The 27,530-nt window shown below is 46.6% G+C and overlaps 2 protein-coding genes across 10 annotated transcripts in view; one reads left to right on the top strand and one right to left on the bottom strand.

Annotated features, from left to right (window-relative positions):
• Window positions 1-27,530, bottom strand: part of Slc16a3 (solute carrier family 16 member 3) — a 43,841-nt gene that overhangs the window by 8,727 nt on the left and 7,584 nt on the right. For 2 of the 3 annotated variants that reach the window (XM_063269935.1, XM_063269934.1), the window contains exon 4: window positions 1-27,432. This exon is cut by the window's left edge and continues 7,714 nt beyond it. In XM_063269935.1, the coding sequence (XP_063126005.1) occupies window positions 27,152-27,432 (281 nt within the window). In that variant the 3' untranslated portion in view covers window positions 1-27,151. 3 annotated transcript variants of the gene reach the window in all.
• The window catches only part of Csnk1d (casein kinase 1, delta), a 41,457-nt gene that overhangs the window by 7,512 nt on the left and 6,415 nt on the right, over window positions 1-27,530 (top strand). For 2 of the 7 annotated variants that reach the window (XR_010055240.1, XR_010055241.1), the window contains exons 2-10: window positions 575-685; window positions 10,856-11,004; window positions 11,851-12,079; window positions 12,489-12,659; window positions 13,381-13,529; window positions 15,830-16,001; window positions 17,127-17,266; window positions 26,012-26,164; window positions 27,199-27,365. Coding sequence is in view for 3 of the 7 variants with exons in the window: in XM_063269817.1 (XP_063125887.1) it covers window positions 575-685; window positions 10,856-11,004; window positions 11,851-12,079; window positions 12,489-12,659; window positions 13,381-13,529; window positions 15,830-16,001; window positions 17,127-17,266; window positions 26,012-26,101 (1,211 nt within the window). In the remaining 4 variants the exon portion in view is untranslated. Of the gene's footprint in view, window positions 1-574; window positions 686-10,855; window positions 11,005-11,850; window positions 12,080-12,488; window positions 12,660-13,380; window positions 13,530-15,829; window positions 16,002-17,126; window positions 17,267-20,251; window positions 20,315-21,360; window positions 23,483-26,011; window positions 26,842-26,968; window positions 27,110-27,198 lie in introns of those variants that run through there. The other 5 variants (XR_010055238.1, XR_010055239.1, NM_001414039.1 and 2 more) reach the window with 5 other exon arrangements.

Here is a 27,530-nt window from a genome sequence, read left to right as displayed (position 1 = left end):
AGCCTGTGGTGGTTTGTTTGGAGATGATTGTGTCCATGTAAGAACTGTTGAGATGTGTAGGTAGACGTCTGGCTTGTCTGGCCTGAGATTGGGAGGAGGGAGAATAGGGGAAAACCCAGCTCTCCTCCTCCTGGGAGACTCAAGCACACTCCAGAAGGCCATCAAACCATCACAGAGAAGCATCCTATTGCTCTGCCTTGGTATACCCTGAGTGGGTAGAAGGAGTGGGGCCTGCAGCTACATTGATTGGCTGGTGGGTACAGTGGGTACAGGTAAAAACGGAAGGTAGAATGCCAAAGAGATTTTCTTACATGTTTTTGAATAAAGATCGCTTTCTGTGTTGGTCAGCCAGCAGTACCTTCTCTTAATAGGAGGTACAGAGCAGCTATGGTTAGTCCATCTCAGGAAGCCAGTGCTCTAAGGTATGGTTCTACAGCATGGTTCCAGCCATGTGCAAGGGTTGGGTTCTTGCCTTACAAAGATGTAGAGGATATTAAATAGCACTGGTTCTTTCTGCTGCAAGCTTTGGGCTGTGTGGTAGACACAGAATAATACATTTAGTTTTCTTCCTAAGGTACGGACATTGCTGCAGGAGAAGAAGTTGCCATCAAGCTTGAATGTGTCAAAACCAAACATCCTCAGCTCCACATTGAGAGCAAGATCTACAAAATGATGCAGGGAGGAGGTAAGGTTCATTTTCGGTTAAATGTCTACCCATAGTCTAGCTTACAGATACAGAAGACACCCACCCCCACCCCCCAAAAATAAGGAAGCATAACCTTAATGTATCTTGCTTAAGAACTACCTTTATTAGCTTCCCATTAGATGGTAATGTCTTTGAAATCTGGATTTTGTGTAAGTTTAAAAATAAACGGGGTTGGGGATTTAGCTCAGTGGTAGAGCGCTTGCCTAGGAAGCGCAAGGCCCTGGGTTCGGTCCCCAGCTCCGAAAAAAAGAACCAAAAATAAATAAATAAAATAAAATAAACATGGTGCTGTGTGTCACAGCTCAGGGCTTCCTACATTAGCCTCTCCTGGGTTACCTGCTTACCTTTAGAACTTGAGGGTAGTCCCATAAAACTGAAGTTTCAGTTTTCTCTTGGATAGGAGTTTTGAACATGACTTCTGACTCCCAGCTAAGTCACTGTTCTCAGTTCTGTAAAACCTTACTGCAAGATCTAGGAGTACTAAATACTTGATGAAGCAGGGGCTCTAATTTGAGGCTTTCAAGACCATGAGGCCCAGCCCTACCTCCTAGGAGAGGAGCCTGCTTGTGACAGGCTTTGTATCTGAAAAAAGAAAAAAAAAAAAAAAAAACAGCAGAAGCCTCTGTGTTGCTGTGATAGTTGGAGAAGGGAGGAGAGCCCCCACCATGTGACAGACCATTGGCCTCAGCAGGGAAAGGGAAACTGTTGGTTTGGTGTTTGATTGCCCTCCCTCAGCAAAAGCAATTTAATTCTACCTCTGCTGGAAACCAACATTCTCTAACAAAACGTCTAAGGCAGTAGCTGTGTGCTGCTGTCTGTCATCTTAGTGGCCATGTATCCTGTCCTGGGCATTAGACCTAAGGAGGCCATAGGTAGATGAACACTTGCTGGTGACATACACACATGTCTTCCAAACATAGTAGGGCTGGTGCACATGTGAACTCACAGAGACAGTTTGCGGGTTCCCAGCTTTGAGAGAGGAAGTAGATACAAGTGACCATCCCTAAACCAGAAGCTATTTGCAACTGATAAGTTCACAATGGAAAGATTAGTTTTCTGCGACACAGTGAGTATCACTGTGCCTAGCAGTAGATGGCCAACACAAGATGAACTCAATTTTTGTAGGTTCCTTGTCTCAATGATTTGTTTGGACACTTTTGTTCCTTTTTTTCTTTTTCTTTTCCTGTCAGATCTTTTGCTTATGTGTTACAGTTTCTGGTATTGTGTGTTCATGGAGTTTCTCTGTGTTTCTGCATCTGTATGCTTCACATGCTCGCTCTTTGGTTCTTCTGTTGTTTTATTCAATTTTGTTTGGTTTTACTTTTAATCTTTATTGTCCCCAAAAGAAGTCAATAGAGTCCCAATCCTGTACACCTGCCCTTTGGCACCATCCTCAGTTAGGACAGCCTTCTTGGGAGCATTAGCTTTTGTAACAAGTGGAGCAGAACAAAATAAGGATGAAGCTTAATGCATTAAGGGTTATAGTTGTGAGAATGTGCTAGCCTGGAGTGCCTAAGGGTGAGGCCGCCTGACAGTGGGCTCCAGACAGGAAGGTGTCTGGCTGCAGCATCACTGCCATTGCTGTGGTTCCTGTTCTTTGGCTGTGGAGTGTCCTATGTGTCAGTTGCCCTCCCAGGTTATGATTAGAGAAGTCCTGGACAGTGTTAGGTACCCGCTGGTGGATAGCATTACTAATGTGTGGGACCTTAATCATTTGCCCACATCCCTTCTCTAGACTCCCTAGAATCCAGACAAGATTCAGAAATGGGTGTTACCCTTTCTTGGCCTTTGAATCTTGTTCTTCCGGCTTTGCTCAGGTTTTACTCTTATTGCCTACTTCTGTTTTAGGAAACACTCTGTGTCCAGGGAAAGGATGCACAGTTATGGCAGTGTTTGTTTTCAGAGACTAAATGGAGGTTGGCAGATAAAGGATGGGGGGTACACTTTGCTCAGAAACCACAAGGTACTGCTCCCTGACGTGTCATGTTTCTCTGTATGTAGGTGATAAGTGTCGCTTTGCCTCCTTCTGAAAGGAACAAGTGCCTCTTTGGTTGTCTTGACCTTGTTTACCTTGGCTCTGCCTGTGAAAAAGAAAGAAAGAAAGAAAGAAAGAAAAGAAAGAAAGAAAGAAAGAAAGAAAGAAAGAAAGAAAGAAAGAGGCATGGCTGGCTGAAGCTTGAAGCTATATCTGGGAGACTAGTGGTGTCACGGTGCCTAATTGAGAGCTGCTGTGCTAGGTGAAAGCCAGCATGGGGTCTGTGCAGTCCCTGTGCAATGGATGCTGCAGAAGGGAGGACTTTCTATAGGATACAGGTTGCAACCTGGACATTCAGCCTCAGAGTTGTGACCCAAGGACTTCACCAGCCCAAAATCTGGTCAGGAATGTAGACTAAAGGTGAAGTATGAGAAATAAATTAGAATTCAGTGTTAATGGACATCTTGAGTAGTCGCTGAGTTTTTATCAACACCTGGTGCTGCCAGATAAGAGCTGGTAGCTTGTTTAACTGCTTGTTTCATTCCTAATATAGATCACACCCCCTTCAGTAACTCCTCAGCAAAAAAACATTAATGAGCTCACATAAGCTTCTGGCAAATGTTAACTTTGTGGGAGGGGAGAGAAGATCTTTGTGATAGGACCTGGGTAGGGAAATAGGCACAACATTTTTCTCTTGTTTTGTTTGACTGTTCTTTCTTTTTTAGCAGCTATCTATGCTGCCCTGGATGGACCAGGCTGGTGTTCTTTCTTTCTCTGCCTCCCAAGTTCTCTGATAAACTACCATGCCTGCCAGTGTTTTGTCTTTTGCTTTTATCAAGATTTCAATTCACAGTGTTCCTTCTCCTCTTCCTTAGTGTTGGGGTGAATGCTATGGGACTGTGTCTGGCACAGAACTGATTGTAAACATGCGGCAAATAAGGAGTCTTAGCTATTGGCGTAAAAGACGCTGTGACCCTCACCCCCTTGAGGAAGTCCAGTGCTCCCCTGTGCTGTGAAGACATGTGCCTGCCTAGTCCCCTGGTTCATTTCCTCTGGCCCTTACTTACACGTTGTTTGCCATGATTTAGGAGGTGTTGGGGGTTGTTGTGGAGCCCTAGGATGAAGCTCTGTCTTGGCCTGTGCTAGGTTAGCACTCTCCCAGTGAACTAGAACCTCAGCCGTGGTGGTCTTCTTTGTTGTCCTCCCACATTACATGTAAATATTTGACAGGTTTAATCTTAAAATTGCTGGAAATGTAATGTTTTCTTTTGAATTAATTCTGAGTACCCACATTTACATTGAAATACTTGTCAAGTCATAATGGAGCACACTTGCTAGTGCCTGCTAGTGCCTGTGTCTTCTAGGGTCTGCTAGTGCCTGTGTCTTCTGGGGTCTGCTAGTGCCTGTGTCTTCTGGGGTCTGCTAGTGCCTGTGTCTTCTAGAGTCTGCTAGTGCCTGTGTCTTCTAGAGTCTGCTAGTGCCTGTGTCTTCTGGGGTCTGCTAGTGCCTGTGTCTTCTGGGGTCTGCTAATGCCTGTGTCTTCTGGTGCCTGCTAGTGCCTGTGTCTTCTGGTGTCTGCTAGTGCCTGTGTCTTCTAGGGTCTGCTAGTGCCTGTGTCTTCTGGTGTCTGCTAGTGCCTGTGTCTTCTGGTGTCTGGCCCAAATTACTTATTTTGGCATCTTGGACCCCACAGGGCTAAAGCACCCATGTTTACAACCGTGAACAGCAGTGGGGGCAGCTCATTCCCAAGCCACAGCACAAACCAGTACTCAGGTTTTTTTCTTTAAACTACTGGCAGCATTTTCTAGGCATAAATCTACTTTGGATTCTGAATTTTGCTAGTCTGAAATACCTGGCTTCAGAGTAGCAGTGAACGAAGGGTCTTCATCCTGCATTACCAGGAACCTTCCTTCTAAGTGGTTTTACAGTTTCCTTCTTCTTAGGCTTTACCAGGAGTTAGTTTCTGGCAGTTTGCTGAGAGTAAAGTGTACCACAAATGAGACTCTACATCTTTCCTGGCCAGGGAATCTGTGAAGGTAGTATTTTATCCAGTCTCCAATGCCATGGAATAACAACACTATTGTTCCCCATTGAAAAGGAAGGTGGTGCCATCTATCACATATACTGCCCGTCATGACATCAAGAAGCCATGACACCCCTCCTAAAGATGAGTTTGATGTTATGTAATGCATGCTATATGCATTTTGTAACCTTTTGGCATTCCTGGTACTTGTTTGCATATGATAGAATTTCCTAGAGTAAACATAGAAAAAAATTAATAGTTTATTCAACTTAAGATCAAAATTCCATCAGTTGGGTTGGAGAGTTATTAGCTCAGTGGATTAAATTATGGAAGGTGGAAACAGGAAAATAGCCCAGAAGCTCATGGGCCAGATAGATTGCCTGGATTTCACAGGCCAGAAGCAGAACCTAAGAGAGACTCTGTCTCGAATTCCTAAAAAGGTTATCTTCTGACCTTTATCTATGTACACAATGTGGACAGCATGTACACACACATATACAGATTAAGTAAACATTTAAAATACGGTCAGTTTAATTCAATGAAACTAGTTGGAAAATGTAATTTAAAAATATCATTTATGGGGTTGGGGATTTAGCTCAGTGGTAGAGCGCTTGCCTAGGAAGCGCAAGGCCCTGGGTTCGGTCCCCAGCTCCGAAAAAAAAGAACAAAAAAAAAAATATCATTTATGGTAGCATACACCTTAAATATCACAAAATATCATTTTTAAAATACGATTTATAGCCAGGTGATAGTGGCACATACCTCTGATTCCCAGCACCTGGGAGGTAGAGGCAGAGGCAGAGGCAGAGGCAGGTGGATCTCGGTGAGTTTAATGCCAGCCTGATCTACAGATTGAGTTCAGGATAGCCAGGGCTGTTACACTTGGAAACCCTGTCTCAACAGCAACAACAACAAAACATTTATAGTAACAAAATAGGAAGTACCTGGGGTATTTAGGAATAAATGCTAAGATAGGCAAATATTCTGTGTAGAAAGTTAAAAGGCTTTGTTGGATGGCATAAAGAAGGCTCAATGTTAGTTCTCTTATAGTCGGTTTTAATGTTAAATGAAATTCCAGTTAAAGCAACAACCTTCCCCTCTCTCCTCATCTTCTTTTTGAGCCACGGTTTTCTGTAGCCCTGGATATATTAAAATTAACTGTATAGATCATGCTTGCCTTGAACACAGAGGGTCAACCTCCGTCTGTCTCCTGACAACTGAAATTAAAACTGTATACCACTATTTCCAGCTCTTTTTAAGCCTGTATTATATGTGTGTATGTATGTGTGTATGTATGTGTGTATGTGTATCTCATGAGTGCCTGCTGCCTTCAGAAGTCAGAAAAGAGTGTGAGATCCCCTGGAACTGGAATTATGTCTGCATAATTGTGAGCCACTGTGTGAATTCTAGGAATGAAATCTGTGTCTTCTGCAAGAGCAACCAAATGCTCTTACCTGCTGAGCCATCTCTCCAGTTCTGTGTGTGCGCGCGCACCCCAGCAGCTCCCCCTCCCCCATACATTTTGGTTATATTATTATCCTTCCTACCTCCCTACGACCCAACTTCATGTTTTTCTCTTTCAAAGAACAAAAACACAGGGAAAACTTTAAAAAGAAAAATATGACAAAGCTAACAACACAAAAAGCACATAGAGGAAAAAAGTTGGAGTCTGTTGTTGTTGTTGTTGTTGTTGTTGACCAATTTTCTGGACATGTAGCCTGTCCTTGGAGAGAGTTGTTGAAACACATACCCAGTGATACTACATTGGAGAGAACTGGTTTACCTTTTGCAGCAAGTATTAATTGTAAGTAGCTACTTGGATAGGGATGGGATTTTATGCCTATTCACCTTCTCAGTGCTGGGGTTGCATGTGATTTGAACCTGTGTAATCTTGTCCAGTGGCTCTTAGAGAGACTCACTAGACTGAAAATTACACTGACTTGCTGAAGAAGTGAAGATGAAAGTTGTGTGATTCTGAACAGGGCCTGGTCCCAAGCTTTCTCAGTGTGCTTCCGGCTGAGACGTGTCCAGACTACTTGCATTGGCCAGTTCCAGGACTGGGGCAGGAGCTCGGACAATGAGGGAGCATTTTAAATGACATGCCTCGTAGCCAACTCTGAGACAGCTCTGAGACAGCGAGGGCTTGAACAAATGATGACAGCAGTGTATTAACGCACATCGGGGAGGGAGTAACGACTGTCAGGTCCACGGTATGACCTGCTGTGACTATAGCCATGATTTTCTTCAGAGAAGGTTACATCTAAGAAATACTATTGCTCCCAAAGCTATTGGTGGGAATGTGTAGTTAGGACCTCACCTGGTGCTCCTGCCCTCTTTCAGAAGGATCTCTTATGCAGGACTGCTGAGGAGGGAGCACCACCTCTCTGGGCAGTTTGTTGTACACTGGTGTAGCCATCTCCATAGTTCTCACACCTGGCTTCATGGAGCTGAGTCTGGATTTGTTTTCAGATGTGAGATGTGTTGTAGATATGAAATGTGAAACTGCTTTCACAGTTTCTTTTACCTACTTTTGATTTCATTGGTCTTTACAATGTTTAATTTGCTTTTTTTTTTTTAATCTTAAGAGTTTTCAACTTTTACTGTTAGATTTGTGTGTGTGTCTTTCCTTTAACTTTCTAGACATGGGATTTAGTTATATTTAATAACAACTTTTTTCTTTTGCATTATTGAGTTTCAATCTGAGTCTATCACTACTGAGGTTTATCCCCATCACTTTTGTGTTTGTTTTTCTTTTGAAACATGGTTTCAATAAGTTACCTAGACTGGTCTAGAACTTACTCTGTAGTCCTAACAAGCCTTGTGATCTTGCCTCAGTTTCCCCGAGCAGCTGGAATTACAGTCCCTTGCCATAATTTAATATTTTTTTAAGGCCCTTCTCTACCAGCTCTAATATGTGGGCCCGGTTCTCCATGCCTTTGCTAACATGTCTCACAACTTTTTAATTGTGCCAACATTGAGAATCTTACCCCCATATGTTGGATATTTCTGTCATGTACATTCTTCCTCTGTTTCTGGGTTAAAGTCTAGTTACATTGGTCTTTTTAGTTCTGTCTTTTTTTTTTTTTTTTTTTTTTTCTTTTTTTTCGGAGCTGGGGACCGAACCCAGGGCCTTGCACTCCCTAGGCAAGCGCTCTACCACTGAGCTAAATCCCCAACCCCTTTTAGTTCTGTCTTATGGTGACACTTGCGCATTTGTTGGGGAGGGGGGTCTTTAAGGCATCAGCATCATCTTAATTCTCTTGAGTTCTTAGTATGGGGTGGATTGAGTTCCTTAATGTATCACTGCACTAAACTGTGACTTGCATCAAAAGTGGCTTCTGCAAGTAAACATTTTTTGTTACTGTTAAGACAAGGTCTCAGTATGTAGCTTTGAACTTTGACATTTTTACAGGATAATGATGGGATCTAGGGTCAGAAATAATTTCATAGAGAAAAATGCTAGAAGCAAGCAGGACAGGCATGTCCATATAACCCTAACACTCGAGAGAGCAGAAGACTCTAACTCCAGCCCAGACTGGATATGTAGGAAAACCCTATCTCAGGAGGAAAAAAATACTGAAATTATTAACCACAAAAAGATACTTGCCTCACATAAAACCACACAATCTTTCTTTGAACATGCAATAAATAGGAAGGTTGTATCCTGATAGAAAAAATATTGTCAAGAGAGAAGAAAATGGGTGTGATTGTTCTCTTCATAAAAGACACATTCAAGGTCACAGATTCATTCTCCACTCTAGATACGAGTAGGGAATTGACACAGCTGAGCAGTAGCAGAACATTGGGAGCAGAGCCTTGCTCGTGACTGCTCCATGGGTTACCCATTACAAAGCTTCTGATGTCATTACGCCTTGTATAGTCAAATAATTTGTACTGTAACAAATGTGTTTCTAGGTACATACTCAGAGGTAAAGGGAAATTAATTCCGTGTATTACAATGGACATACATAAATAAGAGCGTACTTCAGTGTCATTTATAATAAGAAAAGCAAACCTAGGGGTTGGGGATTTGGCTCAGTGGTAGAGCGCTTACCTAGGAAGCGCAAGGTCCTGGGTTCGGTCCCCAGCCCCAGGGGGAAAAAAAAATTAAAAAAGAAAAGCAAACCTAAACCATCTGTCCTGTCTTAGTTAGGGTTTCTATTGCTGTGAAGGGACACCATGACCTCGTAACTCTTATAAAGAAAAGCATCTTGGGGCTGGCTTACAGTTCAGCAGTTTAGTCCAATGTTGTCTTGGTGAGAAGCATGGCAGCATGCAGGCAGACCGGTGCTAGAGAGATCTACATCTGGGATCAGCAGACAGCAAAAAGGGTGGGGCTGTGCTTGGCTTGATCATCTGAGACAGCAAAGCCACGCCTAATAGTGGCACTCACTGTACAACTATGGGGGCCATTTTCTTTCAGACTACCACACCATTGAAATGACAGATGGGTTGTTAGAGATTATGGAGTGCTGGATGGAAGAAATGTTATATAGCACAGGAGGTAGGTCTGAGTGCTGATTACCAGAGAGCACAAGTTACATAAGGTAGATGGGATATAGAAGATACTGTTAGGAATATATACTAGGTCTCCAGTTAGGTTCCCAGTCTCAGTTACTTTCATATTTAGATAATTGTCATATAGGTTCTCAATGAGATATAAAATAATTTTTTTTTACATTTATTTATTATGTATACGTCATACAGCTTTCTGCCTGCATGTATTCCTGCAGCCAGAAGAGGGCACCAGACCTAATTATAGATGGTTCTGAGCCACCATGTGGTTGCTGGGAATTGAACTCAGGACCTCTGGGAGAGCAGACAGTGCTCTTAACCTCTGAGCCATCTCTCCAGCCCCATAAAATACTTTTATATGATATAAAATATATGATATGAGATAATGAAACTTTTTAAAAAAAATTTCAAATGGGGGGGGGTTGAGGATTTAGCTCAGTGGTAAAGCGCTTGCCTAGCAAGCTCAAGGCCCTGGGTTCAGTCCCCAGCTCCGAAAAAAAAGAAAGAAAACGAAAAAGAAAAAAAATTCAAATGGTAGGATCTCACCGGAAACATCTAAACTCACATTGAAGCTCCACTCAATGTTTTACATGAAAGGAAAGAGAGGCCTTGGGCTCATGACAGAACCAAAAGTGGAGTGCGTATGGTAAAAGCCAGTGGCAGTAGGTGGAGCTTCCTAGACCTCATGCTCTGGTGGTAGGCAGAGGAGAGCACAAGGCATCGTATAAAGCTTCTCTGTAGCGCTTGCTCTTTGACTTGAGCAAAGCTGCTTTGTGCATCCTTGTTCCTAGCAGTATTCAAGTGCTCTCAGCTTTTTTCTGACCATCTTTTTGTGACTGTTGTGTATGCTCTTAGATAAAATACTTGGTCTTTGTCCCATTCTTCAAAAGTAGAGAGTGTTTAGAATTGACTGCTTTCAGGTCTAATATCTGAAGGCATCCTTCAGTTCTTCCCTCATTTGGAGTTCTGGGCTATTCGGTGGCGTGATTGCTGTTTTCTTCTAGACAGGGTCTTAGTATGTAGCCCAAGGTGTGAACATTCTGATCCTAGAGCTCTACCTCATAAGCATATCACCACACCTGACTGGTTTCTTAATGTTGGATTTGTCCTGGTTTTTTGTTTGTTTTGTTTTTTTTCTTTTATTCCCTCTCCTACCAGTTGGTGTTTTCAAAATCTGAATGACTCTCCAAGAAGTTGTCATTGTGTTTGCTTTTCTCCCATCGATATTGGAAAAAGGAAACGCTTTTTTTCTCTCTTCTACAAGCCATGGCAGTTCTTTCTCCTTAGTTCCTCAGCATTTGATTCCAGCCTCACTGGTGCAACTGTGGCATCCGGCTGGCTTCTCTGGACCTGTCTTACCTGATGTTTTCTCTTTCCATGGATGCTGATGTTATGAAATCAACTACCTCACTTGCTGCCACTGCTTGTTTGACTCCTGTCAGCTTGCTCTTTGTCACGTGCTAACTGTGTCTAGCTTAATTACAAGTGGACATCACACTCGAGGGCAGACATTGCCAATATCGTCTGAACCCCTTGAACACCCACAGACATAATCTGCTAAACACCTGTCGAGTTGAATAGAAGTGATATGATACAGTAGCATGGGTTGAAGTGCTGTGTTTGGTTTCTTTTCCAGTGGGCATCCCTACCATCAGATGGTGTGGGGCTGAGGGGGACTACAATGTCATGGTGATGGAGCTACTGGGACCCAGCCTGGAAGACCTATTCAACTTCTGTTCAAGGAAGTTTAGTCTCAAAACTGTTCTGTTGCTTGCTGACCAAATGGTAAGCAATACCCCTTTTCCTGAAGTGTTCAGGCAGTGTAGCAAGCACTTGGCATGTGCTTGCTGGCTTACTAGAGTAAATTACTGGGTTACATTGGCAATGGTGGCTTGCAATCCCAGCACTCAGGAGGCAGAGGCAGACAGATGTTTATGAGTTTGTGGCCAGCCTAGTCTACACAGCAAGTTCTAGGCCCATAAGGGCTACATAGTGAAACCCCATCTCAAAAAACTAAACAAATTACTAGGTTGCCATATCTCCATTATTACATCCATTTGTGCATAGAAAGAAAGGGGGATTTGTTTAATCTTGGCCTCAAGATGATTGAATTAGAAAATAACTTCTCACGGGGTTGGGGATTTAGCTCAGTGGTAGAGCGCTTGCCTAGCAAACGCAAGGCCCTGGGTTCGGTCCCCAGCTTCAAAAAAAAGAAAAAGAAAAAGAAAAAGAAAAAAAAAAAAAAAAGAAAGTAACTTCTCTCCCCCCTCCTCCCTGTATCCATATCGAATGGACTTTCAGTTCTCTCAGGGAGTCCACATTTGGTAGCAACACTTGAATGGTTTTCATGAAAATTCTTGTTTATGACTCATTCAAAGTCCATCTGATGTGAACCATAACCAAGCAGCTTGCTGTCTTACCTATTCCTCTGGGAACTAAAGAGAAAAAAAATGTCTGGGCCTGTCGAGGGACAGAGAGTTGAGGATACCTTGAGAGAAGACTACCTTAACTGAAATCACTGCTCTCCAGAAAGTAGAGAAGAGAATGTGTAATGGGAGCCTCACTGCCAGGCAGCCTCCTTTTCCAGCATGAACCACTATGAGATTCAGTCTTACCTTTGTTTCTCTGTAGATAAGTCGTATTGAGTACATTCATTCGAAGAATTTTATCCACCGAGACGTGAAACCAGATAACTTCCTCATGGGGCTGGGAAAGAAAGGCAACCTGGTCTACATCATTGACTTTGGGCTGGCCAAGAAGTATCGGGATGCCCGCACCCACCAGCATATCCCCTATCGAGAGAACAAGAACCTCACAGGGACAGCACGCTATGCCTCCATCAACACACACCTTGGCATTGGTGAGCCCTGACAGAGATGGATCACTTGACGTTGTGTACCTTTAGCATGTCCATCCCTTAGATTAGGGAAAGTCCAACTTATGTAGCAGCCTAGGTGATGAGAGATGTGGAAGCTGTTAGCCAACCTTGGTAGCAGACAAGCAGAATTGAGCAACCAGAATCTCTGTATTGCCAAGTACAGTGGGGTAGCAGAAGCTGGCTTCTCCAGCAGTTCTTCAAGATGTTGATGTTGCTCCCCTGAAGTCTTAAGGGGGGGTTTCTTTAACAAATGTGAGGGACAACTTCTGGTGACATAATTCTGCAAGTATATTTTTCTGTTATTTTTGAAGTTTCTAATTTTTTGTTTGCCAGGTATTGATTTTATACACACACACATGCCATCCTTGACATAGTTCCCTTTTTCTTCCAGAACAATCTCGAAGGGATGACTTGGAGTCTCTGGGGTACGTGCTGATGTACTTCAACCTGGGCTCTCTCCCCTGGCAGGGGCTGAAGGCCGCCACCAAGAGGCAGAAGTATGAGAGGATCAGTGAGAAGAAGATGTCCACTCCAATTGAAGTGCTGTGCAAGGGCTATCCTTGTGAGTCCCTCACATCCTTGCTGCAGAATTTGCTGGGGCATGCCAGCAGCCACCTGTCCCAGTGCTGACTAGATGCTCATATGGAGAGCCTCTGGCTGTGCTGTCAGACTTGCTCACCTTCTGAGAAGAGTTACATGAAATGGGCACTTATATGAAGGTGGCAGTGGGACCTGCCACCACCACCACGTCATCCCACTCCCAATCCCTAAGCACTTTGGTCAAGGTATTCTGTGGGGCCCAGAAGAGACTGGAATGAGGCAGGACTGAGCCTTGGGAAATGACCCCCATGACTGGGGAAGGAACACAGTAGTGGGAGGCCTAAGGACATCTAAAACTGACCATCTTTACCCTCACCTCCTAGAGCCATTTCCGAGGGAGTTTTCCTGTTGAGGGAAATTGCTCCTGGGATAAGAATGCCCTCAATGTCTAAATTTTGCTCTGGTGTCTGACCCTTTGGAGGATGTGGAGGGTGCAGGATATGGAATCCAGGGCCTCACACGTGCTGTGCAAGCCTTGACACATTCTACCATTGAACTGTACCTTTGCTTACATGCTGAATTTATTTTCCAAGCAGTCTCCCTAAGGCCTGAGTTCCTAAATATGACTAGTCTTCATATCTCACCTTTAATGTCTTTAGTGTATGGCACTGTGGGAGGTGAACTGGATGAATTTGGCAACAGTTGGTAGTTCCGGGCTAGCTTTGAGTTTCTTGTTTCTATAGCTGAATTTGCCACATACCTGAATTTCTGCCGTTCCTTACGTTTTGATGACAAACCTGACTACTCCTACCTGAGACAGCTCTTCAGAAATCTGTTCCATCGCCAGGGCTTCTCCTACGACTATGTGTTCGACTGGAACATGCTCAAATTTGTAAGTAGAATTGCTAGAGCAGGGGATGACATCAGCCTGGTCCTCAGGGCGCTGGCACTGGTGGCTGGGCTGGGTCTGTATGTAAAGCTATGCTATCTGTGCAAGCCTCATGTTTACAAGGCACAGTAGAATTGTAAAAGCCAAACACACTTGGTAGAAACTGGGCCTGCAGACCACTTTGCCTGAGGTTCGGAGTACTGAGAAGGAAGATGCTGAATAAGGCAAAAACTGCTATAGCATTTGGGGCACAGCAGTTAAGGCCACTTGCTGCTTTTGCAAAGGACCTGGGTTCAGTTCTCAGTACAACTAGGTGATCCAGTTTCCCTTCATACCCTCTTCTGGCTTCTGTGGTTACTGTATGCAGGTAATACATTTACTTAATGCAGCCAAAACATGCTAAATTAGAAAAATCTCTGACATTTATGGATGTCCATACGAAGAAGCCCAGTAAGCCATGATGAAGGTCTGCTCAGAGTCAGCTCCTTCTGGATTGGTGAGTCCTTCTTAGGGAAAGGCTTGCCTGCTGTTCTTCCTCTATTTTCATCCTCTCTTTAATTTTTTTTTTTTTTTTTTTTTTTTTTGGTTCTTTTTTTCGGAGCTGGGGACCGAACCCAGGGCCTTGCGCTTCCTAGGTAAGCGCTCTACCACTGAGCTAAATCCTCAGCCCTCTCTTTAATTTTTAGGGGAGTAAAGCTACTTCTGAAATTATTTTTTAAGGTGTGTGTGTGCGTATGCTTGTGTTGTCAAGGTCAGAAGAGGTCAGATTCCCAGAAACTGGAGTTAGAAGCTATTGTGAGCCTCTGTGGGTGCTGGGAACCAAACCCAGGTCCTCTGCAAGGGCAGCAAGTGCTCTTACTCATGAACTTTGGCTTTCCAGGTGCTGCAAGTAATACTGTCCACCAATATTCTAATTATATAACGAATTTTAAGAACTTTGTGGATTCGGCTACCTATGGTGGCATGGCATGGTGGTCTGGGCTAGTAGGAAGCATAGTAGTAGTCTTAAGCCCTGCCCCTCTTTGTCCTCCAGCACCCTTACTCCATCCCAAATCTAGTGTATACCGCATAGGCCTCAGAAGAGCCTCTGGGTTAAAGTGCCTGGTGTTCTGTCAGAATGTGATCCTGTGATCATTCAGACATTGCTGCTGCTAAAATTCAAGGCTTTGTGAAACTTTCGTGTCTATTTTAGTTAAATTTATTCTTGGACTAGCCATGGTAGCTCACACCTTTAATTTCAGCATTCAGAGGGCAAAGGCAGGCAGATCTCTGTAAACGTGATACCAGCCTCGTCTATATAGTGAGTTTCAAGCCAGCCAGGGCTACAAAATGAAACTCAATAAAATAGACAAAGACTAAATTTAAAAAAAATTCTTGTTTGGGCTAAGCATGGTTGTTAGCTTGAAGCCAGTCTTGGGCTGCAAAGCAAGATTCTGTTTCAGTCAGTTACTATTGTAATTTGAAGTAGAAATTATAATCTTTGTAGGTAATGTATCTAGTCTGAGTGCATACCTTGTCAACTGCACTATGTATGTCCCTGCTCATAGAGGGCACTGTGAACTAGAACTGCCTGCTGGGCCTCGTGCTACTGTGTGTATGTAGACGAACCTAAGCTGAAGGTGACAACCCTCGGCTGTAAGATGCTCGCAAGATGCCTGGACCTTCCGCCATAGTGGGGCTTCAAAAGACAACTAAGGCCAATAAGTTAGGTGGCACAGGGCAGTGCTTGCAGACCCCTCTGACAGTGCTAAGACTGATAACCTGACTCCTGTCCTTGCCATTGGCCTGTCATAGAAAGGCTGGCATTTTCACAGTGTCTGCATTCTACCTTGCTCTCCCCCCTCCTAGGCAATCTCCTTTTCCTTCCACAATGCACTCGCATGCCAACACTGCTAGGAAGTGATTAAGATGACAAGTTGTACATGTGAGTTCCAGTATGGTAGGGGTGCAGAGAGACTGTGGCCTTCGTGGGTATTGTGTAGGTAATCATTTCTGTGGGAGCATGGTCTTTCTGGTTTCACTGTTTGGTGTGGGTGATTTCAAAGGGCAGTCTTGTCCCAAGAGCTGCCTTTTTTTTTTTTTTTTAATATTTATTTCTTTTATACATGCAAGTACACGTTCTGAACCACCAGGTGGTTATTGAAAATTGAACTCGGGACCTCTGGAAAATCAGTCAGTGCTCTTTTTTTTTTTTTTTTTTTTCCCAGAGCTGGGGACCTAGTCAGTGCTCCTAAAAAGACAAAACAAAACATCAAAACATCATGGCGACTTTCCTCCTGTTCATTCTAATCTTTCCTCATTAGGGTGCCAGCCGGGCTGCAGATGATGCTGAGCGGGAACGCCGGGACCGAGAAGAACGATTAAGACACTCCCGGAATCCAGCCACTCGTGGCCTCCCTTCTACAGCTTCCGGCCGTCTGCGGGGAACCCAGGAAGTGGCTCCCCCAACGCCCCTTACCCCTACCTCACATACGGGTAAGCACATCTCTTAGTGTTCTTCACCAAACTAGGACCTCTGTTTAATGTGTTGATGAATTGCTAACCACACCAGTATGTGGCCTCAAAAAGATTCTGGGTTAATCAGTTGAGGGTTGTGTCCCTACTTCATTCTGAAGAGTAGGTAGGACAGGGACATAGGACATGATGTTACCTTTAGACATGGCATGGTAACCCCAAAATTTGGGAAGAGGGCAGGGTGGCTTTCTGTGAACTTAAGGCCAGCCTGGTCTACATAGTGAGATCTTGTCTCAAAGGAAAGAAAGAAGTAAGAGTTGACTTTCATGGGACTGGAGAGATCACTCAGTGGTTAAGAGCTCTAGCTGTGGGGTTGGGGATTTAGCTCAGTGGTAGAGCGCTTGCCTAGCAAGCGCAAGGCCCTGGGTTCGGTCCCCAGCTCCGAAAAAAAAAAAAAAAAAAAAGGAAAGAAAAAAAAGAAAAAAATAAAAAAAGGAGCTCTATCTGTTCTTCCAGAGAACTTGGATTTATTTCCTAACACCCATAAGTAAGTTTTTACATTGAATCTCTAGTTCCAGGGGAACCAACATCATCTTCTGGATTTCTTGGACACATGGTACACAGAGATGTGTAGGGAAAACATCCACACACATAAATAATTTTTTAAAAGTTTAGCTCTCATAATATAGATATTCTCATAAATCTTTGAATACTCAGGGCGGACATGTATATTGCTAAACATTGGAGCCTTAAAATGCATTCATCTACTAGGGTTTCTTGGAATTGCTGAACATTTGAACTTGAGTTGGTTATGTGAAGCCCTGAGCCAGTTCAGTGGGTTCAGGATATGTACTTGGCTAGGGTCATTAGCCTCTGTTCATGAGATTTTTTTTTTTTTTAAGTTAATTACATGTGTCATGGGTGTTTGCCTCGTGTGTGCCCAGTGCCCTTGAAGGTCAAAAGATGCATCGAATCTCCTGGAACTGGAGTTAGAGGTGGTTTTTAGCCACCACCATATGGATACTGGAAACCAAACTGGGTCCTCTGTAAGAGCAAGTGTCTGTGACCATTGAGCAGTCTCTCCATCTAATGAGGTGTTAAAAGAGCCATGGATATTTAATAATTGTGGTTTCTCGTCCTCTCCAGCCAACACCTCTCCTAGACCCGTCTCTGGCATGGAACGAGAACGGAAAGTGAGTATGCGGCTGCACCGTGGGGCCCCAGTCAACGTCTCCTCATCTGATCTCACGGGCCGACAAGATACCTCTCGCATGTCCACCTCACAGGTATGCATGTAGAACTCACTGAGGCCTAGCTGCGCCAGACCCAAGTGTGGGGATGCATGTCCTTGTCACTGTGTGCTGACACCGGCTCTCCCTACCTTTCTTAAGAACTGACCTTTATAGGTTCATAGTCAGGAGTGGGGCAACATTTGTGAAAAATGTATTTCCTTTCTTCCTCCTACTTTTTTTCTTATTTTTATGGATGCTTAACCCATTGGAGCCTGCGACTTACTGGGTTTCTAAAGGGTTTGTTTCCTGGCTAGGACTGTAATGATTGGCTGTGAACTGTGTGTGAAGCTTTTCCTCTTACGCTCATTTCAGAGGGACATCCCTATCCCTGCCCCGCCGCCTTCCCCACCAGGGAAGACAAAATATGCCTGCTTGCTTGTACCTTTTGACGAGGAGATGTCTGTCATTGGCACACCTGGCTTTTATAACTACTTGTGTTTGCTAGCCAGGCTCTCCTTAGCAGAATACCAGGAAAGGCACTGGCTGCATAAGAAGGGTTCTTGTGAGCGATCGTTAGAGGTGCCAAGCTATAAAGTGTCATCTTCTGTTGACCTGTCTGTCTCTAATGAAGTACGCAGGCAAGGTAGGGTAGTTGGAGCTAGTTCCCAGTCCTCTTTCTCATAGATACTCCTTCATCTACATCTGAGTCCTCTTCCTCTCTGCTTTTGCTGCTTTTACATTCAACACTGCTTTGTTCAACAGACTAGAATAACTTCTGTCAACATTACACTTCTTTTTCTGAAGTAGGGTCTCCCACTTACGGGGCTAGGTGGGGTCAAGGATGAATTTGAGGAGGTTTTTGCCAGTACCACTGCCCTTCTAGAGCTTGTTTTGAAGCGCACTTGTATGGCAACACCTCTCTGGTTCACTGTGGGACCTAGTACAGTGTTTGCGTGGGGAAGGACTGAGCATGTATTGATTGAGTCAATGCAAGATCCCTGGGGCTTTCTGGGCTCAGGCCACACTGGGGACTGTACTGGTAAAAGGTGTTCCTGTGCGTTCCTTATTTGCCAGAAATTTCTGGGTTTGTATAATTTTCTCCTGAAAAGACAACAGATGTAGGAAGTTTGACAAGAGATCACTTAAGTTCTAGGCCTTGAGTTTTGACATCAGGAGATTGAGTTCCTCAGTGTGTACCATACCCTCTTAAGCTCGGCTTCCTTGTGGAAGACTTAACAGTTTGTTTTTCTTTGGTTTGGGTTTTTTTGTTTGTTTGTTTTGTTTTTGTTTGGGTTTTTTTGTTTTGTTTTTCACACAAATCCTTGTGTTTACATTAGGAAGTGGTTCAATTCTGCCTGTTCATCTACAACCTGTGGTGTGTTGGGTCCTGGCTGGGTTTGGACATATTTCATGCCAGCAGCTAGATAGAGGCTAAGGAAGTGATGGCAGGGATGGGCTCTTTTGCTTTTAATTCAGTATGAAAATGAAACATCTGTTAGTTTGGGATCCAGGAGGAAAATGGAAGAATCAGGTTTTGTGGATACCAAGAAGACATGGGATACAGCCCAGCTTCTTCCTGCCAAGGCTATGGCTTCCTTGGCCTTATGGTATCAGAATAGCACTTCCTTCCACATGATGAGTCTCTGATTGCTTGGTCTCTCATGTTTATGCATGGAGAACTATTAACAGGCTTTAACATGGTTGGGAGGCTCCCTTCCCGGAGTTTCTTAATTTCTCCTTGGCTGTGTTGGGGATTTTCTAGACTGTGACTCACACTCTGCCTTGTGTGGTTGTCTCTAGGGTGCTCATTTGTCTTCATAGCTGCACCTTTGGGGGAGTTGTGCTGTCACTAAAAGGCAACTACCCTTAAGAGGATCCTTGTTGTTACACAGTACCACCAGCATCAGTGTGCTCTTACTATATACGATGTGTTCTCTTCTCCAAATAATTCATCCCTCTCTAAACTCTTTTCTAGGCCCTCAGCCAGGCTTCTGTTCTGGCCTTTTAGAAATTAAAGGCTAGTTGGGGTTAGGCAGGCCAGTATTAACTTCTCCCTAGAGAGCAGGGGTTCAGGTAGGAGTGATGGCGTCACTTAGCACAGTGAACTCTAGCGAGCACCGTGCATATAAGCTCTTGTCACAACAGCACATACCTTTCACTCGGCCTCCTTACCTACAGCTGCTGGTTTTCTAATAGTTGGTGCATCCTATGAGATAACATGACACCCACAAGTCCATACACTTGGTTAAAGCCAGTCTTGACAAGCATCTGCTGCTCTTGTCCACCACCTCATGATGCTGACAAGGCATGGTACAGGTCACTGGAGTCACCGCTTCTTTCCTGTAGAACCCTGCCCTCACACTCACTGCCTGTAAGCAGCTGGGCTTCTTCAGCATCTTCCTTTCCCTGAAGGGCCCTGCATTGGGCAAGTCTTCTCGGGAGACCATGTTCCCATTTTCCCTGATATCTGTGAGTTTGCTCTCATTAGACAAAAGAACATAGGCTTTGCAGGGCATCTGATGAGTGCATCTCTATTGTTTTTCCTTCATTGAAAAGAAAGGTTTCCAGTCTAGCACAGTTCAAAATATGCCAGTTACTGCTTTTGATGCCTTACTTAGTACACACCTGCCCCAAAATAAGGTTCTAAGATCAGCCTGGTACTCTGTTAGGAGGGAGTGTATCCCTGGGTGCATCCTGGGAGGTGCTATCCCTTCCACCTGCTGCGTAGTGCTGTGAAACCAATCTATAGGGCTTCCTCAGCCTCGCCGTCCACTGGATTTCAGCTTTTCTAAAGGATGACATTAGGAAACAGCAGTGGTCACTTTTATCAAGGGTCATGAGAGACAGATGAGTTGTGCACTGTGTGGTGAGACTTGCCATTAGCTGGCGTCCCCAGAGTGTCTGTTCGTGTCTTGACTTGGTCAAGGCAAGGGACACATCAGGACTTGGGCTCAATACAAGAAGCCAGGGGACCAGGATCTCATGTGCTGGTGTGGCCAACAGGACACTTACCAACAGCTGTCTTTTCCCCCACCTCAGAATAGCATTCCTTTCGAACACCACGGCAAGTAGCTGCTCGTCTCCATCGGAAGGCAGCACTGGGTGAGTGTGCTCATGGTGGGGCTCTGCAAGTAGCAGGTGCCAGGCAAGGTGGGAGCAACTCCCCACCTGTCATCTGGGCTCGCTGGTGGGCTGGGCTTGCATGCCAAATGCTGGAGGTAGAGTGAGGCTTCTTCTGCTTGTTTTTCTTTGTGTGGGTTATGGAGTAGCAATGGTGAGCTACCCAGTCTGGGGATCAGTGGCATCCTTAGAATCTCTGGACTGAGTGACCTTAGAGAACCATCCTGCTGTGCCTTTGTCCTCTGGCCTCCTGTGATTATATTTAGTATGCTGGAACTGCCCTCAGTCCTGGCTCTGGCAGATGTGCTGGTAGCACATGTGTCTGTTGTACTCAGCTGAGTGGTCCATGCTTGGTGTTGGGCTTTCTTGAGCTCTTGCTACATGCAGACCCGGTGGTCTGTGCCCATCCTGGCTTTTTCAGTCATCCCTCTTCCTCTTTCATTTATCTCTGTCCTCATTTTGTGTTTCTTTCCAAACTTGGTACCTGCCCAGCCATCTTGTCCATGCAGCTGTTGTCTGTATTAATCCAGCCACAGCCACCTGCTACCCTGCCGTCAGTGCATGGCTGGGTGTCCACGCTGAGCTCCTCTCTTGTTGGCCACATGGTATTTGGTGGTTCCTTCCATCAGGGGCTTGAGCTTTGGTGGGGGTTGTGCTGCTGGGAGATCTGCTCTGTTTAACACATGTGTGCACTCTTGGAAGTGTGTCGATAAGAATTTTTCCGTCTTCCCTAAGGGGTATGCCTGTTCTTTCTAGGAAGGGAGGCTGGGAGCAAGTGTCGCTGCTCCACTTGGATCTACAGGAGCACAGCTCTGCAGTTTCCTTGCTTGCATGCCACTTCTTCCCCAACTTCTGTCCTGGCTACAGAGGCCGTTCTGTGCAGCCAGGGATGAAGGTGTTTAGATTGAAGCCAGGTGGCAGTGTATCCCTTCCCTCCCAGGCTCTATTGTGTTATGTGCACCCAAACGCCTGGCTGGCCTATTCCTCTGGCCTTATGCTGACCTTGTACTGTGCTTTGGCTCCGACAGATTCCCGGTCGGGTGGCTTCCAGTGGTCTTCAGTCTGTCGTGCACCGATGAGAACTCTCCTTTTTGCTGTGAAGGGCAGACAATGCATGGCTGATCTACTCTGTTACCAATGGCTTTACTAGTGACACGCCCCCCGGTCTAAACCCGAAATGTTAACGCCGGGAGCTCTCCAGGCCACTCACCCAGCGATGCACATGGGGAATCAAAACACAAACTAAATGGACAGGCTCCAAGAGCTGCCATCGCCAGGGGCTGCCACCATGGCCCCATGTGAGCTCAGTTGTCATGGGGCTGGGACGAAGAGCAGAGGCTGGGAAACCATTGCAGAGAGAACCCGACTCCCTGTGAAGAGCCTCTCAGCTCCCACCAGTGGTGGCGGACCTGCGCTCCCTGATGATCCCACCGCAGCTACCAGTCTTCTACTTGGTTAAGACAGTTTTGTATCATTTTGCTAAAAATTACTGGCTTAAATCTGTGTAAAGAAATCTGTCTTTTTATTGTTTCTTTCTTGTCTGTTTTTGCGGTCTTAAACAAAAAAGATGTTGACCTTAAAGAATCCTAAGACACGCTGGCTTGGAGCTTCTGTGTAAAATGGAGGCAGGCAAGAGAGGGGCACATGTGAGTGTCGAGGATGTGTGTTTTGTTTTGTTTTCTTGTGTTGTGCTGTTCACTTTGGAAAGGAAATTCTCATCAGTTGTGTATGTGTGTGTGTGTCTTGTGGGCTCCCATCAGCCTAATTTGGGCATCTTGCTTACTCTTTCCCACTGTAAACGGATATGCCTGCAGCCATCAGAGCAGGTAGGGTACAACATCATGGAGTAGTAGGGTTCAGCAGTTCTAGCCTCAGCTGAGCACCATGGCATGGCATTCTTCCCAAAGGAGGCAAGAAGGAAGCCAAGACTGAAGAACCCACGTGCAGAGACCTTGAGAGCCATATAGGCTGCTGGAGAATTCCAAGATTCAAAGCTGAGCTTGTGTTTGTGGTTTCTAGGGAGAGGATTGATTTTTGGGTAGGATTGGTTGCCTCTATGCCTTTGCACTTGGGAAGTTGTGGAACTGACTGCATAGTCCCATGCAGATGCCACTTGGGTTTGTCATTGCCTCTCAGAGCCAGGGAGCAGGCTGTCCTAGACACCATGGTTTGCCCAGAGGGACCAGTGGCCAAAGGGAATCCACCCTGAAGTGCCAAGAAGCAGGTGACTGCCTACCTGACTCTAGAACCTTCACCTCCAGAAAGGTGTGGTGCCACACGCCTCATGATCTTCAGCTGGACACATCTGCGGGCTGGGCTGCTCTGCCGCTGGCGGTTAGGATGCCAACATGCTCTTCCCTACCATGTGCACCGGATATGAAGAGACAGCAGGACCTGAGCTCCCCATCTGAGAAATGGGGTGCAGTACATGGGTGTGGGTCCATCTCTTTATTTTTCCTGTCAGCCTGTGGAGAGAGTTATGCTGGGTACCTTGTTCCCTGTGGAGGTTTGGGCTCTAATGGTGCCACCATGGCTTCTCCCTTCTTCCCAGAGTTCCTTGGCTCTGAGCACTGGCCCAAGGTTGGGGGACACACTGCTGATGTGTGATAGCATCCCAGAATGTGGCTGTTAATTGTGCCTGCCAGCCACGTGAGCCTGTGGGTGCTTTCTGAATCCTGAGCTGGTTACTCTGCAAGCATTTTAGGGTGGAGAGACTTGACTCGGTGGGATTGTGTGTCGAGGAGTGCAGAGGGAGGTTGGGGGGGTTGGGCGAGTTTGAGATCTTTGTTGCAAATTCTTTATCAGAGTTGGCCCTTCCCTCTCCAGTGGCAGGCCTGCCTGGCAAGTGTTCTTGTAGATACCTGTGGTGCTGGAGGGGTACAGGGTGGTCTTGAGACTAATCCAGGTTCAGCCTGGCTTTGTTGGGTTGTGCTCAGATTAGGCCCATTGGAAGTCTCCAGGGTGTGGCCCTGACAGTTCTTGCCCAATATTTAATCCCACCATCCCTCGCAGGAAGCGTAGTTAGAATGTGTGTATCAACCTGTGTCTTGGTGAGCAGTCTCTGAGCTGTGCGTTTGTACTACCACTGTGTTTGTGTACTTTAACAATTGTGTAAATAATAAATTCATAATGACTTCTACCTTTCTTCCCTCCCCTTTGTGTGGTCTTTCTTTCAGCAGCATGTGAGCCACATGAAAGCTAACTTGGTGTGGGTTGGGGTTCTGAGGTTGATAGTTTATAGCTTAGACTGGCCTGGAACTCTGAGCAATCCTTTTGCATCAACCTTCTGTGTGTTGGTTTTACAAACCCAACAGAGCCAACTTTTCCAGGATGACATTCCTGCTTGTCCTTTTCAGAATTGTGGGTATTGGGAAGCTAGGTGAAGTAGGTGCCAGAAAGATGATTCCCGCTTGGACTCTGGTGTGCATGGGTGTATATGTGTATGAGTTCCCTTAGTGATGTTGTGACATAGTTCTGTGAGCCCTCATAAGTACCTAACTTAAATAGGCCTCTGTGTTAGTGCCTTAAATTTTCACCTTACCCGAAAGGGAAGCTCTGAAGTGGGTGTGTCCAACTGCCTTAGTTACCGGCAGGCACTAGGAGAATCCATGTAGGATTCTACATCCACGGATCTACTGGCATTCGTGTAGACCTAAGTTTTCCACAGCAGCACCCTATAGGGGGAACAGGCAAAGTCTTGTCAGGCTGCTAGAACTAAGTCTGTTCCTGTTTGGAAGCCTGTCCTCTTGGGAATTCCTAATCTGTGTCCCACAGCCTGATGAGCTTGGCCAGTTGAACTTAGAGGCTCAATTGTAGTAGTAAAGTTCTGGCAGGATTTATGGCCAAAAGCCACTTGGTAGTCCCTGCATGTGGCGAGTGTGGACATGCTAGAAAGTACCTCCCACTGTCCTGCCCCTCTAGCCGCCCCTCAACTCGCTCTAGTCTCTTCCAGGTTACTCTTCAGTCTTTTCTACCTGTACCTTGAACATTCCAACCTGGCTCCAGAAGGGAATCTGTTGTCCCACTCCATCCCCTTCACCTTAACAGTTTCTTAGCCTGTGGGTGGGTCACAGCCACTTAAATCTCTATCTCCAAAGATACTTAATTATGATTCATAATAGCAAAGCTGGTTATTAGTAGCAATAGAATACTGTGTTAAAGGGTCACAGCACTAGGGAGGACTGAAAACCACTGAGCTAGGAGATGAAATGTGGGCAGACTTCCCCAGCCTAGTACTCCCTGCTCTTTGAGCCAGGGGAACCCTGTGAGCATTGCAGTGTTAGGGACTTCCCTCTCCTGTAAGGGCACTTAGGCAAGAGGTGAAAGGATCAATCAGTCTTAGCGCTAGAGCTGGGTGGACTGCACATCCAAGAGAACATTGTCTACACTGGAGACCCATGGTCCTGCAACCCCCCTGTGAGTCTGAGCAGCTGCCTTCCAGGAGCCCCGCCCAGACTCCTCAGATGACGTAGGATCTGTCCACTGGGCTGCTGAGTCAGCCACACCCTCACCTCCATGTGTCCTCTACCAAGATAGGGCAGGGGACTGAGGAGACAGGTCAGCAGGTGGGGCAGCAGTAGCCTATAAACTTGCTCATTTGCCTCAGGCTGGTTTGGGGGTGATGGGGTGTCCTAACCTGTTCCCCTGGGTTATAGCAGTCCCAGTTATAGCTGGGTCTAGATGGACAGGCCTCTCCATTGTTTGCTCAGGCTTGGGTCTTCATAGGATCTGAAGTACAACCTTCCCTTGGTAGTCATTCAGCCCCCTATAGGGTTCAGTGTTGTCCTCAGCTGCTGCAGGGGCACTCAGGCCTTAAGTCTTCTGGCTTCTTGCATCAGCTGCTTGGGTTGGTCACCACTCTAGGGAGCCCAGCAGCCATACTTTGAGGGCAGAAATGCAAACGGATGAAACTAGCTGCTCATTTTAGGGCCCAGAGACTGCTGCCGTGAGCGTGGGGTCCCATCATGTGTAGACCTGAGAGGAGCCTCAGGGCCACCCAGCATCTCCCTTAAAAAGGCCCCAGCCCACTCTCTCTCCCCTATGAAGAACAACTACTAAAAAAGGGCCCCAGCATCTTATCCATGATTGTCTGTGTGCAGGAAACCTAGCCCTTTTGCCATTTCTTGGCTGCTTCATGTTCCCAACTATCACATGTTCTGGGTGCGAGTAATGAGTCTGATCAGTACAGATAGTTGTAGGAGCCTGCCCCTCCCAAGAGCCACTCTCAACCAATGATCCCATCAGTACAGTCGGTCACTGCCGCAAGGTCTAGAAGTAGAAGGCCTGAAGCCTGGGGAGGTGGGGGTGGGAAGGCTGAGGAGTGGGGCTGAGGGTAGGCAGAGCAGACTAAGTCCAGGGGCCCAATGTCTCTGCACAAGAATGCTACCCACTCGCCCACTGGCTTCAAGAGGCAGCTAACAGCTACAGCTGGGGCTTAGCCTTAGGTCCTTGCCATTCCCACTAATTCTGGTGAGGTTGGCAAATGAGACTCCCAGGATGCATGTGACCGCTGCTGCTACCAGCAGCGCCCACCAGCTGACCTCCTAGTACAGAAAACAGACCAGATGGGAGAGGCGTCCCAGAGCCTCAACTGGGTCATGGAACTGAGCAGGGCCAGACCCAACGTGGGGTATGGGAGGCTGGGCCCAGATATGAGCACTCGCCTCCTTTTCCTTGCAGAGGAGCAGGGACATGGCATCTCTCCGGCTGCACGCGGCCCGCCAAGGTGCCCGCTGCCGTCCCCAGCGCCCACGACGTACCACCTACTGAGGCGGCCCCAGCGGCCTCTGACCGGGCTTCCAGCCACGCAGGCCGCCACCGGCCACAGGGCAGGTGGGTGTGAGGTGCCCAGGGCAAGCTGAGCATGGGCTGGACAGAGGACGGGGAACAGAGATCAGCAGGTGCTGACCACGTAGAGAAATTTACCAGCCCTCCAGAGGGGTGAATAAACAGAAGGCAGGAGACTTATGTTGGAAACCCACCCACAGTGACAGCTTATGCTGTATCTCAGCTCGCCCTTGGGGTTCCCCATGGCCTCCACATGCCACCCAGGCACCCCTCTCTAGCATGGGGCTCCCTCCCTTGCTATTTCCCCTCCCATTTTCTTCCTGCTGTATGAATGCTGTGGCTACTGAACAAACCCTAGGGGCAGCAGAGAGTGTTACAGCAGGCAGAACTGGGAGAGCTAATGAGGGTCAGAACCACTTAAGAATCAGGAGTTTGTTATTTAACAAAGGTGGGACTCAGGGTGAACAGACCACTGCCCAGAAACCACACAGCTCCTAGAGACAGGCCCTTTGGTGATCCTCCCACAGAGATGTCTATCTCTGCCTTCTCAGGTAGAAGGAGTTCTTTGTCCCCTAGACAGAGATATGGAGGATTGGCAATATAGGAGACTGGGGCTGAAGTTGGGGGTAGGATGGTGGGGATCAGGGAGGACCCTGCAGGCAGTGCCCACCTGCCAGCCTGTCCCAGCCCTGCCCTCTGATTAAAGTCGTGTTGTCTCCTAAGTGTGGGTTTCTAGGTCCTTGGCCACAGTGGTGGGGGCGGGGGAGCCACAGGCTGCTTGGGCTCAGCAGGCTGGGTCCCTGGTTATAGGCGGCTGGTAACTGTGGGGCTTCCTTGGCTTCACCGCAGATCCACTTTGGAATGACGCGGTTCCCACCCCGCCACCTCTCCCCGCAAAACACTGACCCGCTGACCAGGCAGCCAAGAGCTGAGCCGATGGCCCCGCCTCAGCTGGTCCTGTTTGTGAAATAAATATGAGCGTTGCCAGTCTCTGGACCTCTTCCCTGCTCCCTGCCCGCCCGGCCAGGCCGCTCACACGCTGGTTTCCGGGGTATGAACCACCTCCCCGTTTTTCTCAGGCTCTGCCTTCAGGAAGTGCTCCACCTCCCTCGAGTCCACCCTCACGTCCACAGGGGGCTTGTGGAGCTTCTCCTCCTCTGAGGCCACCTCCTCAGGCTTTGTCACCTCGGGCCTCTTCCTCTTCCCGATGCAGAAGAAGTTGCCCAGCAGCAGCACAAGGGAGGAGGTGAGCACCTCAGCCCCCGCCAGGATGAACACATACTTGTAAACTTTCGTTGCGTCCAGCAGCTTGCCTGCAAAGAAGACCCAGGTCAGGTCACTAAAAGCTGCAGGGAGTGCCCTGCCTCCACCCTGGGCCAGGGCTCCATCTCCTGGCATTGAGGAAGTGCCT

Source organism: Rattus norvegicus, chromosome 10 (assembly GCF_036323735.1).
Source record: "Rattus norvegicus strain BN/NHsdMcwi chromosome 10, GRCr8, whole genome shotgun sequence".
In the NCBI taxonomy this organism is placed as follows: domain Eukaryota; kingdom Metazoa; phylum Chordata; class Mammalia; order Rodentia; family Muridae; genus Rattus; species Rattus norvegicus.
This window is presented reverse-complemented; position numbering and strand designations above follow the sequence as displayed.